Source organism: Quercus robur, chromosome 9, assembly GCF_932294415.1.
Source record: "Quercus robur chromosome 9, dhQueRobu3.1, whole genome shotgun sequence".
Classification (NCBI taxonomy): domain Eukaryota; kingdom Viridiplantae; phylum Streptophyta; class Magnoliopsida; order Fagales; family Fagaceae; genus Quercus; species Quercus robur.
Window position 1 is genome coordinate 18,488,156 of NC_065542.1, and position 12,391 is coordinate 18,500,546.

General features: G+C 35.1%; 1 protein-coding gene across 4 annotated transcripts; it reads right to left on the reverse strand.

The window, feature by feature from the left end:
- Positions 1 to 2,564: 2,564 nt before the first annotated feature.
- On the reverse strand, positions 2,565 to 7,140 carry LOC126699802 (uncharacterized). Of its 4 annotated transcripts, none has more exons than XM_050397776.1 (9): positions 6,994 to 7,126; positions 6,751 to 6,866; positions 5,509 to 5,658; positions 5,311 to 5,396; positions 5,183 to 5,225; positions 4,985 to 5,041; positions 4,663 to 4,717; positions 3,334 to 3,449; positions 2,565 to 3,126 (listed from the first exon to the last, which is right to left on the reverse strand). In XM_050397776.1, exons 3-9 carry the CDS (start codon positions 5,635 to 5,637, stop codon positions 3,007 to 3,009), a joined length of 606 nt encoding a protein of 201 aa, XP_050253733.1. In that variant the 5' UTR covers positions 5,638 to 5,658; positions 6,751 to 6,866; positions 6,994 to 7,126; the 3' UTR covers positions 2,565 to 3,006. The 4 variants fall into 4 exon arrangements, with proteins under 4 accessions (XP_050253733.1, XP_050253732.1, XP_050253731.1 ...); XM_050397775.1 differs by having other exon boundaries at positions 5,509 to 5,662; positions 6,994 to 7,125; XM_050397774.1 differs by lacking the exon at positions 6,751 to 6,866 and having other exon boundaries at positions 5,509 to 5,662; positions 6,994 to 7,140.
- Positions 7,141 to 12,391: the final 5,251 nt, after the last annotated feature.

Here is a 12,391-nt window from a genome sequence, read left to right on the forward strand (position 1 = left end):
GGTCTTATCCTCTGTTTTTGCCGTAAAATGAACTTTTCTCTAGTTTCTACCACATGATTAACTTTTTTGCCATGCAGTAAAACATTCTATTGCACAGTAAAGCTTTCTGCTGTGTAGTAAAACTTTCTGCACTTCCACTGTGTGGTAAAACCTTCTGTTGTGCAGTAAATCTTTTACTGTAGAAATGCTTTTCTACTTCCTGCACCTAAACAAATCTAAGACCCAAAGAAAATACCCGTCAAACAAATGTTAGTTTACATGGGTTAGTATATTCTCAAATATATACATACATATATTTGTATATGTACTTATACGTATTCACATATAAATATATAAAATATATTTTTGCAGAACATGAGAAACAATGTATATGTATATATACTTACGGTAGGATAATGATTAGTTTGTGTAAAAAATAAAACACGTAATAACAAAAAAAATAAGAAAGTTTCAGCAAAAAATGTTTAGCTAGTATAATAGCTAACACGAGAAATATAATAAAAATGTGTTAAAACAGAATAACTAGTACAACAAGTAAATAGACCACAACAAGACAACTGATGCAGCAAATATGATAAAAACATGCTACAGTAGAATGAATAAATATAGAAGATATAAGTTCTAACAAATGAAATCAAATATATTTGCAATTGAAATCAAATATTGAATCTTCCCATAGAATAAGTAAACCAAGAATAAACCCAAATCCTAATTTAAACAACCTTGTCATAGGCTTTTGCCATCAAAGTTGTGCATTTTGGAGAATAGGTCTAAATAGCTACTGACTACTACTTTTGGGGGGCTTTAAAGAGTGGGTTTGCTAAGAGGGAGGGAAAAGACGGTCCATTGATGCATGCCCCTATTCTTGTCATGTTTTTTCTCTTCTTTTTACCAATTTCTTTCTCTCCATTCTTTTTACTCTTCGTTTCTTACTGCTTCCTTATTGTGGGTTATTCCCCCTTTAGTCTTACCTTTTCTTGGGTCCCTCTCTCTAGGTGCCTCCCTTAGGTGCTTATTACTCTCTTACTATAGGTTCCTCCCCTTAGGTATTTCCTCCGTTTTATCTATGGCTACCTCTTCCTTTTATAGTGAACTGATTCAATGAGATTTTTCCTTTTTACCTCTAGGGCTCCACCAACTGTTTTTGGCTTGTTGTGGACATTTCTTCAGGACTGTCCACCAACCCATTGGTTGTTTGACCACTACCTCTGCTCAGAATACGTTTGCTACACCACTACTTATTTCATGACAAAATTCTCTTTTGTTTGTTCTTGTTATATACCTCTACCTCTATGTTTAAATGAATAAGGATTGGGCTACCTCACTACCTACCTCTATGACATGCATCATATAGTCCCAGTCACCTACTACCTCTTTTGGATAAGATACTATCTCAGCAGGGTACATTCCCAAAAGAAGTCACGACTGGAAACCAAATATAAACCCCTTTTTCCCCCTACCACTAAACCACACCCCCTAAATTCTCTTGACCATGGGCCCACCTCCTTTGTATTGGTTGGATACAAGTTGGTGGTGCTTCGGCCCTTGTGTACTTGTTCCACTATCTTCTGTTTTTGTCATTTTTTGCTCCCATGCTATTTTTGCCACAGCAAATTAGTTTTGTTTCGTTTTGTTGTGTGTCTCTGTCTTATTTCTTCATGTCTTTCTTGTGTTTATCATTTCCTTTAATTTGGTTTTTCTTTCTTTCATGCAATTCCTGCTGCTGACACTTCCTGCTATTCCTTATATATTTTCATTGTGTTTCTTTATATTAGTTTTCACACTTATCCTTCTATACAAAAAGATTTGGGCATTTTGTGAACCAAATTATGTTACTTGGATCAAAAGGGTCTTAGGCCTAATTTGCCTTAATTTGTCGAAGCCATTTTGCCGCAGATTACTTTCCCTTGCACTTCTTTCTTTGGGCCTTTCTTACTCTTTGGTCTTCTTAGTGGGCCTCTAGGCCTTGCTTTTCATTGGGATTTCCTCCGTATGAGCTTTTGGGTACGGATTTGCAAAAATGGGCATCAACACTGAGTAATTTTTTGTCTAAAAAACCTTCTATTTTCCTTCTGACAGGTAAAATTTATCCTAGGGCCAGGCACACCAAAACCCTTTACCACCTGAGTTAAGGTTCGGAGGAGTCTTAATTCTAAAACGGAATTGGTACCCAGTGAGTGGAAAAACAAAGAAATATTATGATTAACAGATCTTTCAAGAGGTAAAACTCACTTAGAGTAAGAGTGATTAGCATGAAAACCAAATTTAACATACTTGTGCCAATTGACTTGAATACAGCTACTTTAGCAACAAAGCTTTTAAGACATATGGCAGATTGCTAAACGCTAATCTGGATTGGATCACAACCCAAAAAAGAATGGAAAATGGAATTTGGATACGGATTCGGATTCTTCAAATTCCTAATTTGTTCCAAACCACAAAACCTAAGTTATTTTGCTAGTAACAATTATTTGACAATTTTATAAAAATGCACTGACTCAACTAATAAAAATGTAATAACATAAGAACCATGAAACTCACTATTACAAAATCTCATGGGAAGGTTTTGATCTTGACCATAGCCATCATGAAAATGAATACTGGCATAGCATCTCTATGGATGATTTAAATGTAATAATGTATAACAAGAACCTCATAAATTAAAATTGAAAATGGGTCCAAACCCACTAATTCAACATGCCCTTTTTAATGTTCTACTATAAAAAAAAAATAAAAAAATAAAAAGGTAAACCAAATACTTGTCTCAATATCAAAGAATTCTGTGCTAACCACCAGAGAGAACTTTTTTTTTCTTCTAAGTTTAAGATTGTTGCCATGGCTGTCACCACAGCAAAGCTTCGATCAAAAACTTGCATTGGCCGAGCAAATTAAGCAAAGGATTGAAGTGTCAATGACCTTGTAAGCAAATAGAGATTTAGGCTGTACAATATAAAAGCACTAAATTTTCACAAAAATAATGGATCAGTACCAACTATTATCACAAACTCAGATAAGTGTGTCCATTTTGTGGAATGGTGACCCAGAAGGAGCAATCAGACCAAGACTTTGCATGACTTTCAGTTTTCGGGCACTGAGCTCTGGAGACTTTCCAAATAAAGTTGTGTCCTGAGAGCAATGATCCAACACTAATAGATTAATAGTCTTTAATTAGAAATTTACATGCACACAGTGATTCTTAATTAACGATCTCACCCTCAACGCTCTTATTACAAAGAAAGATGATGTTTCAGCTGAAGCCCATCGGCAACTTTATATACATTAATATAAGAAAACTTCTTTGAAAATGGGGGAAAGAATGTTAGGTATACTCACAGAGCTTGGGCTATTTGTCTCGCCATTATCAGCACTTTTGCTACCGCCATTATCAGCACTTTTGCTACTTTGCTTGGGTCTCTTCTGTTTTCTTTCTTTCTCAGGGGCTTCGTCATCTATGAACAATTGAAGAATCTATTTTAAATCCAAACAACTTATGCAGCAGATTAATTGAATTTTGAGACCAAGTTCTATATATTCCAAACAGATAAGTTTGAACACAGTTATTTACCCACAGTAAATATAACCAAATCAAAAGCAAAATAATGAAATTAGCAAAAAGCATACAGATTTAGTATAAAAAAAAAAGTGGAAAACAATGAAAAACCTCTTCAATGGAAAAAATTTCGGGATTCAATTCCATAGAAAATTCTCTAGAAGAAACAGATACAACAGCCTGCTTGCAAGATTCACCACAATTTTTAAATCCCTCTCACATCTTCTCTGACAACCCCCCCACGCAGAAAAAAAAAATATATATATATATATACATATATATATATATATATATAAATCCTCTTTCTTTTTTGCTATAAAACTTGAACTGAATATTCTGATTTAAATAATAAATACATAAAGAAACAAGTATATCATAAACTTCCCTATTTAAGACTCTCTCTCTCAGTAAACTTCAATGCGGTTGGTACTATCAAAGCTGCCATTCTACTCTTTTTCCTTTTTCTTTCAATGGTATTAGTAACTCAATGACTTTGGCAATAGATAACAAGTATTGCGGTTGGCATGCTATAAGTTCCAAAAACTACAAATTTTGATATGCTAGTAATCATTATACAGTATGGCAGCATCTCCTCACCTTTTAAGAGGAGGTCTGACCAATTTGTTTTTTAAGGTCCGTGACTCTTCACCCAAATGTCCGCTAATTCAAATATATTTATTGGACATTGAAATAAACAGCAATACACACACACATGTACTTATTTATTATACTGTAGGATCTCAACATATGACCTAGGAAGTACAGACACGGACACGGGTATGGGTACAATGACACGAACAATTTCAGAAAAATTATAACATAAAACGGCCAGTACAACACCGGTACGACACAGATACGACACAAGTACAATACCCTAAATGAAGTGTTCATGCTTCCTATTTATAACATTGAAACGTCAAGACCTTGCTCTTAGCTAATAATGTAGTTGTTTATTTTATAGAAATTATAATTTATTATTCAAGTTTTTTTTTATAGAAAACCCAGGGCCCATTGGATTCATGTCACCAACTCATGCATATTATGCAGCGTGTTGTGCATTGTGCTGGGTGGGGAGGGAAACAACAAACGTGACCACAAGAAATTTGGCTTACCTTTAGATTTGGCCCCTTGTCTCTTTGATCTACTTGGTTTTGAGTGAGGAAGATCCTACAGCCATATCCAAATAATAGGAAAAACCATCAATTACAAGCATCTAAGATCATTCATCACCCAAGAGGAGCAGAGTTTTGAGTGAGAACAATCCTATAGCCATATCAAGATAATAGAAAAAACCATCAATTACAAGCATATAAGATCATTCATCACCCAAGAGGATGAGGAACGGATTTAACATACTAAGAACCTCCTCATTGCTTGCTCAAAAAAAAAAAAAAAGTAAAAGTAAAAGAAAAAGAAAAGAAAATAAAAGCTTACCTTCTCTAGGGATTTCTCCAAAATTTTACTATAAGAACCATTATTCTGTTTGAGTTCCTGAAGAGTTAAAATGATTCGGTTTGATTAATCACAAAGTAAAGAATAAAAATTAAAATGGTGGCAAAAAAAAAAAAAAAAAAAACTCAATTTATCTAAAAGGTAGTGTAATGATCATGTTAATCAGCATTAAACACTTACCAGCTCAAACTTCGAATGACATTTTACAGGATCCACGTACAAGCTGCAAGATAAATGCAAGTCATGTTAATGTGTATAAAGGCGTGGACCAATGGAAAAAGCACAAAGGTCAAGCAAGGTCAGGTTACTATTCATTGCTTCCGTAGAGCCTAACACGAACTTTCCCAGCTGACTTATCTCCAGGTTTAATGCTCCCCCTGTTCTCATCAATAATCTACCAAAACATTGTATATATAAACCAATAAACATCAAATATGTGTTGGTGATATCAACATGTATTGTTGATGAAGACCATTTGAAGGAAAAATGAATAGAATTTCAAATACCTGTGCAGGCCACCATGAACCACCATCATGCTTGACCCATATCAAATCCCCCAATGTGACTTTGTTAGTTGCAATCTCCTCCACACCTTTCTTGCCAATCTCGCCATTTGTGAGATTTTTGTTTTTCATGGCTTATCTTTGCAATGCAGACTGTCTAATTTCAAGAACAAGAGCATCAGATGGGATCCCATGCATTATCTCAAGCCATCAATAACAAAATAACATGATTAAAAATTTGAAACAGAACATTCATTTTTCAATTTAATCCTCAAAGTTGTACCATGTAATGCCTTGAGAGAATTTTATGATGCCTTTCCATTTTTTGTTGAAATCCTTCCATTACTAGACCCAATTATCCAATAAGACAACATCTTAACACGCAGTAAGATGCATAACTCACTAAATTATACATATGGAAAATGCTAAAGCTTCTATGAATTTTACTATAAAAGACTTACGAACTTACATGTCAATGAATGTGATTGGTGCCTACATCAACAACATACTAAAAAAAAAATTTTACCGTCCTTTTTGTGTTGCATTTAAACAATTAAAAGTTGACACGTCAGTTTGTATGCTATATGTAACATCCCTAGCATCGCTCTTTTACATACGTTATAAAGTAGTCACATACATGCGCTTTCCACTTTCATGAACAAACTTATCTAGACAAAACTCTAGGGCACCATACTTAAAAGACCTCGAATCAACTATTCACATTCTCCAGAGGGAGTTGGAAACCAATGATATAACAGACTAACAGAGTAAAGAATAAGGTAGTACAGCATAGTTAGCACATGGAAGAAATTTCAAAAATGAAAGTCTCTCTACATTATTAAAATCATCCCTCACTTTAATAGTCCAAGCATCCTACTCACCATACAACAACATCAACCAAGCCTTAGCCCCAAAAAATTTTAGGCTCAGCTATGGATCCTCTACACACTAATAGGGATCTGCCACATATATTCTAAGCACCCTACTCAGTCTCACAAATCAAATATGGCCTCAATGAGAACGCTAACTGTGTCCTACACTACAATGACTGATTGCTCTAATATAACACATGAAAATGTTCATTAAAAACAAAAACAAAAAAAAAAAAAATTTCAAAAATTACACCAACCCAGAAAATTTAAAAGCGACATTCTGGTTTCACTCAAATGGCTTGCACCCACATACTCAAAAAAAAGTGCCGATCTCCTAAGAAATGAAAGCCCAAGCTAACCCCCATTAGCTTACCAGGTAAAAAAATTATCCATAACTTGTAAGGTTCTGAGAAAAAAAAAAAAAACGATTCAAAGCTTTGATTTTGCTTGTGTCTTTTCTACGTTTTCTGGGCAACCAAACACTGCAGACTGTGGACCCATAAAAAGAATTTGAATTTTGATCACATGGGAAAGTGTTACAGACAAAAAAAAAGAAAAAAAAAAATCAAAAGTTGAAGCAAAAGAAAGGACAGGGTTGGTTGATAATGGTACTTACAATTGGACTAACAATGAAGAAGACAGAGGAAGAGAGACCAGACCGACCGCACGTGTGAAAGCCACGAACAAGAAGCAAATTGAACTAAACTAAAAAACGAAGTGCAAAAGATTTTTGGGTCTTAATTGAAAGAGAAATAGTGAAGCTGCTTTTATTGGGTTCTGTGCCAGTTTAATTGTCTGTGTCACACACTGATTTAGTGACGTGGCTATATGCAATTGGTTGATTGAAGGAAGATTAAAAAAAACTGAGATTTTAATAGAGGAAATCTACTGTCACAGCAATTTTAATAGGTGGTCTAAAAACAAAAACAAAACAAAAAATTACACAAATTTTCTGCCGAAACTTTGACGTGGTAAATAGTTTTTATCACTTACCTATCTACACACTATTTTTTTTTCATTAATAACACTTTGCCACATTTTTTTCATTTTAGATTACGTTTGGATCACTTATTTTTGCTAATTTATTTTACTACTTAGCTTATTTTTGCTATTATTCATAGCTTCATTATACTTTTTGATACTATTCATTAGTCTTATTATATTATTTCAGCTAGCTTTTACTTTTATCTACTATAGCAACAAATTTTAAATTTTAACAAAAATAAGCAAAACTCAAACATAACTTTAATATGTAAGACCCATAACCTACTTTTTGCATACTCGAACCTAACTTCTCCTAACTTCTCGATGACTCATCATCCTAGAAGAAGTGCCGAGTTTTTTATTTTTTTTTTATTTTTTTTTTTTTTTGTGTCGAATTAATGGCTCTTCAAACATTTGGTAAAAACGTTGAAATAAATTTAGACAATATTCCTTCAAATCACTATCACTATGATCTTTGAGTTTGCCGTTGAGAAAAACGTGGGATATTAACAAGGATGTGTTTGGTTGCTAGAGAGTTTATAAGGTAACTCTAGAGTGGGATGACCTTTTAATTGCGAGCACTAGCATTGAAAAATGCTATCCTATACTATTATACCATCTCAAAAAGTCACTTTATTACTTATACCATCCCATTTTACAATACCTCCCACATCCTAAAACTCTATTCTTATTAAAATATTATTCTTTAATCTTTTTTTTATTATTTCTTTTTAACCATTTTTTTTTTCAGTTCTACTTTCCTAGGCTTTCCAACCGTTTCTTTTTTTTTTTCCTCAGCCTCCCTCAACCTCTAGCACCAGCTCCTCTCACAAAACCACACAGACCCATCACCGATCAACCCACCACCGATCAACCCACAACCCAACCACTACCCAAACACGACCCAAACCCCGGACCCAACCACCACCCACAACCCCTTTAAGCACCGGTCATAGCCAGAAGAAAAAAAAAAAAAAAAAAAAAAAAAAAAAAAAAAAAAAAAAAAACCAGCATCACAATTCACAACAGAACCATCACGCACAAACACAACCATCACCGGTCACGCACAAACACAAACACAACAGAACCACCGGAACAAAAATCCCAATTAAAAAAAAAAAAAAAAAAAAAACCAGCATCACAATTCACAACAGAACCATCACGCACAAACACAACCATCACCGGTCACGCACAAACACAAACACAACAGAACCACCGGAACAAAAATCCCAATTAAAAAAAAAAAAAAAAAAAAAAAAACCAGCATCACAACAGAACCCGATCTCCAATCTCCGATCTCCACTCCGATCTCCAATCTCCGATCTCCGCGACCCACGCCGTGACCAATTAGCCATACCCACAACCCACTTCAGCCCACTCCGATCTCCGACTCCGCGACCCATGCCGTGACCCACTTCAGCCACTCCGATCTCCGATCTCCGTGACCCACGCCATGACCCACTCCGATCTCCGTGACCCACAACTCACCTCAGCCATACCCACCACTTCCTTTAAGCACCGGTCACAGCCAAAAAATGTTTGGGTTTGAAACCCACCACTTCCTTTAAGCACCGGTCACAGCCCAACATCACAAAGCAGATGAGAAAGAGATGATGATGTTTGAGTTTGAAAGAGGAAATAGCAGAGAGATTGAAGAGAGCGGAGAGAGCAGAGCTGATGATGTTTGGGTTTGGAAGAGGAAAGAGCAGAGAGAACGTGAAGAGAGCGGAGAGAGCAAATGAGAAAGAGAGACTGAAGAGAGAGAAATGGCGTTTGGGATTAAAATATATATATTTTTTATACCATTGTGCTACAGTACAATTCTAAAGATAGAATTGTACTGTAGCACTATTGTAAAAATTTTTACAATAGTTGTGTTTAGCATCCTTTGATGCAGCACATTTTAAGCCATAAAATGCTAAAAAAGGCTTAGATATAGCATTAGCATTTTTCAATGCTAATGCTTAGAAAGGTAAAATTTTAAGGTGCTTTTTAGCAAGCAAAAAGAGTAAAGTTTTAATTTCTCTTTTCTTTTTTGTTTGGTAATGGAAGTAAGGTTGGCAATTCCCCTTATTCGTGTTAACGAGTTGTGTTGTGTTAAGGTAAGAATATTGAAAATAGGGCATTTATTTATATAAGATTAAAAATTTACTATAATTTAATCTAAGTGTATATATGTATGAAACTTCCTCATAGAGACTTGAATCCCAACCCTTACCACTCACACCCCACAAGCATTTATACTTGTAGAGTGACCATCGCACCAAGAATGTGCGGTGGTGAAAATGAGGCATTTGTTAACTAGAGTCTATGTTGTATTAAATATTGGGTTTTGTTAATAAGTGTCGTGTTGCATTAGTTGAGGAATCTTCAAATTGGTCTCACCTTTATTGAGAATATCAAAAGTTAACAACAAATATCTTTTTAAATTGAATGTTGATCAACTTCCTATAAATTCCATTTATTCGTGTTAACGAGTTGTGTCGTGTTATGGTAAGAATATTGAAAATGGGACATTTTTAACTAGAGTCTATGTTGTGTTAAATATTGGGTTGTGTTAATAAGTGTCGTGTTGCGTTCGTTGAGGAATCTTCAAACTGGTCCTACCTTTATTGGAAAATATCAAAAGTTAACAATAAATATTCTTTTAAACGAAATGTTTCTCAACTTTCTATAAAAAGCCAATCAACTATATTATAATAAAAGTTATCATTAACAAATTACCTTAGGGGATCCATTACCCGAACCCTTAAATATAATAAAATCCTGTTATTATTTTTATGAGATAAAGGAAAAAATGGTGGCAAATATATGCACCTGTGTCATAAGAGTAGAGAAAAGAAACTGTAACAAGACTGCATCAGGTTGCATTAAACACTTCCTTATCAATGCTCAAGAGAAGCCGTTAACTTGACAAAAGAAAAAAAAAAAATCAGTTCATTAATTATCAAAATATTGCTACCACTAACCCATCTCTTTTTTCTTTTCTTTTGTTTCAATTTATTTATTATAAAACCCTCTTTCTTATATTTTAGTGATTAATTAACTTTCCTCCTTAACAATGGTGTGCATTAACTATGATGAACCTTTTTAACATTTCAAAATTACAATTTATTCAATAAAAACTTTGATTAGCATCGTTGGAATTCAAGTCAAATTTAACGAAAAACTCAACCAAAAAAAAAAAAAAGTGTCTAATAGAAACTTGGGTTTTCTGTTAAATTCGACAAAAATCTAAGAGGAAAAAGACAAAAATGTCTATTATCAATAATAATTAATAGAGGACATTGCTACAACTCCATAATTGAAAGAGACGAGCCGAACCGAAAATGTTCATTTCATTGGGTACACCGTACACTAGAGCCATGGCCCATCTCACAACTGAAAACCCAACTTGGGATGAAAGAGATGGAAAAATACCTCAAGCTTAACCAGTGGCAGCCCAAGCTACAATGTTACGAGCCGAGAGTCTTGGCCTGTTTAGGAATACGCTTTTCATCCCCACCACCGGAAAAAATAATAATAATAATAATAATAATAAAATCCCATCACTTAGGCCTTGTTTGGATTTTGGTGAACTGAGTTAACAAATCTCAATTTTGTTAACTCATAACCCAATATCGGTGGGGCCCACGGGTAGTAGGCTTGTTTGGATGATTATTCAAACACTTAACTCAGTTAACATATCTCAATATTTTGAGATATGAGTGAGCTAATTCGGAAACATGGTGGAGGTGTTTCCAAGTAATGGATTATGAGTTATCAGTGACAATTTTGTAATTTATCTAACAATATAGGTCCCATCGCCAATGTTTCGTCTCATTAGTGCAGGTTTTGTGAACCCAACGGATCTATTGCCACTACTTTCCCAACCACCTCAGTCTCCTTTCTTCATCACTTTTAGCTCCTCTCAATTCTCCCAAATCCACAACAACATCACAAGATCACAAGGCCTTGTGAACCTAACATCACAGCCACATTATAACAACATCACAAGAGTAGGAACAACTTACAAATCTCTTAACAAACAATAATGTCTTATTATGTTAAAATAAAAAGAGAAAAAATAAATAAACAGTAGGAGTTGCAAATTAAGAACCGAATGAACATATCTTCGTAACCATCACAGGCCAACAACAAAGTCATCCAACTTTACATCTTCTATTCCCATGGCACACAAGCTTAAAAAATGGAAAGAGATAAATAGATTTGGAATCCCATGGCATACCCAGCAAGATTAAATAATTTTTGCCTAAAATTTTAGAAAGAACGAGGGATGAATCCATATATTGTTCACTCATAATGCTCAGGGAAGTCGTTGAAGTTCCTTAGGCAAGTCAAGCGACCACCAATCTGGATGAGGAACAGTGACCAAGCAGAGGATTGACTCTCTTTCTCTATTTCTAGGTTCGGATTCAAGGTCGACACTAGAGGACGAAGGTGTAGTAGCTCAGGTTCAAGGATGAGAAAGGAAGATGATGCCGTGGTAAGGTGACATGGCGACGACACAAATGGGCAAGGATGGAGGAGTTGATGCTTGGGTGGTCTTTTGGCTTTAGGGTTTGAGAGGTGAAGACAGAGGTTGGAAATAAAGCAAAAGCAAAAAAGGCATATGGAAACTAAAAAGGGAAAAGGAACGCGGGTAGCCGTTCTGTGCCTCTGCAAGATGGACAATAAGTGGATCCTACAAAAGGTGAGTTTTTTTTTTTTGTGTTTTTAAAAAAGAAAAGTTAATCGGGTTTAGTTGCCAAACAGAGTTGGGTTTATTTTGGGGATTTTTAAGTGATGAATTATAGATTGATGAGTGACGAGTGATGTTACAACCAAACAAGGCCTTATAATCAGAGTTTTCTCGATAGCGAGTAATGCTAGGGACACATAATAGCACAACATTTATGTGTCCCTGACATTACTCGCTACATTCCAAAAAGCTTCCTTTGTGAGCATTTTCGTGGGCATCCCATATAGGGGTGTCAATATTCGACCCAACCCGCGAACACGACACGAACCCAACACGGGTTTTTTCGGGT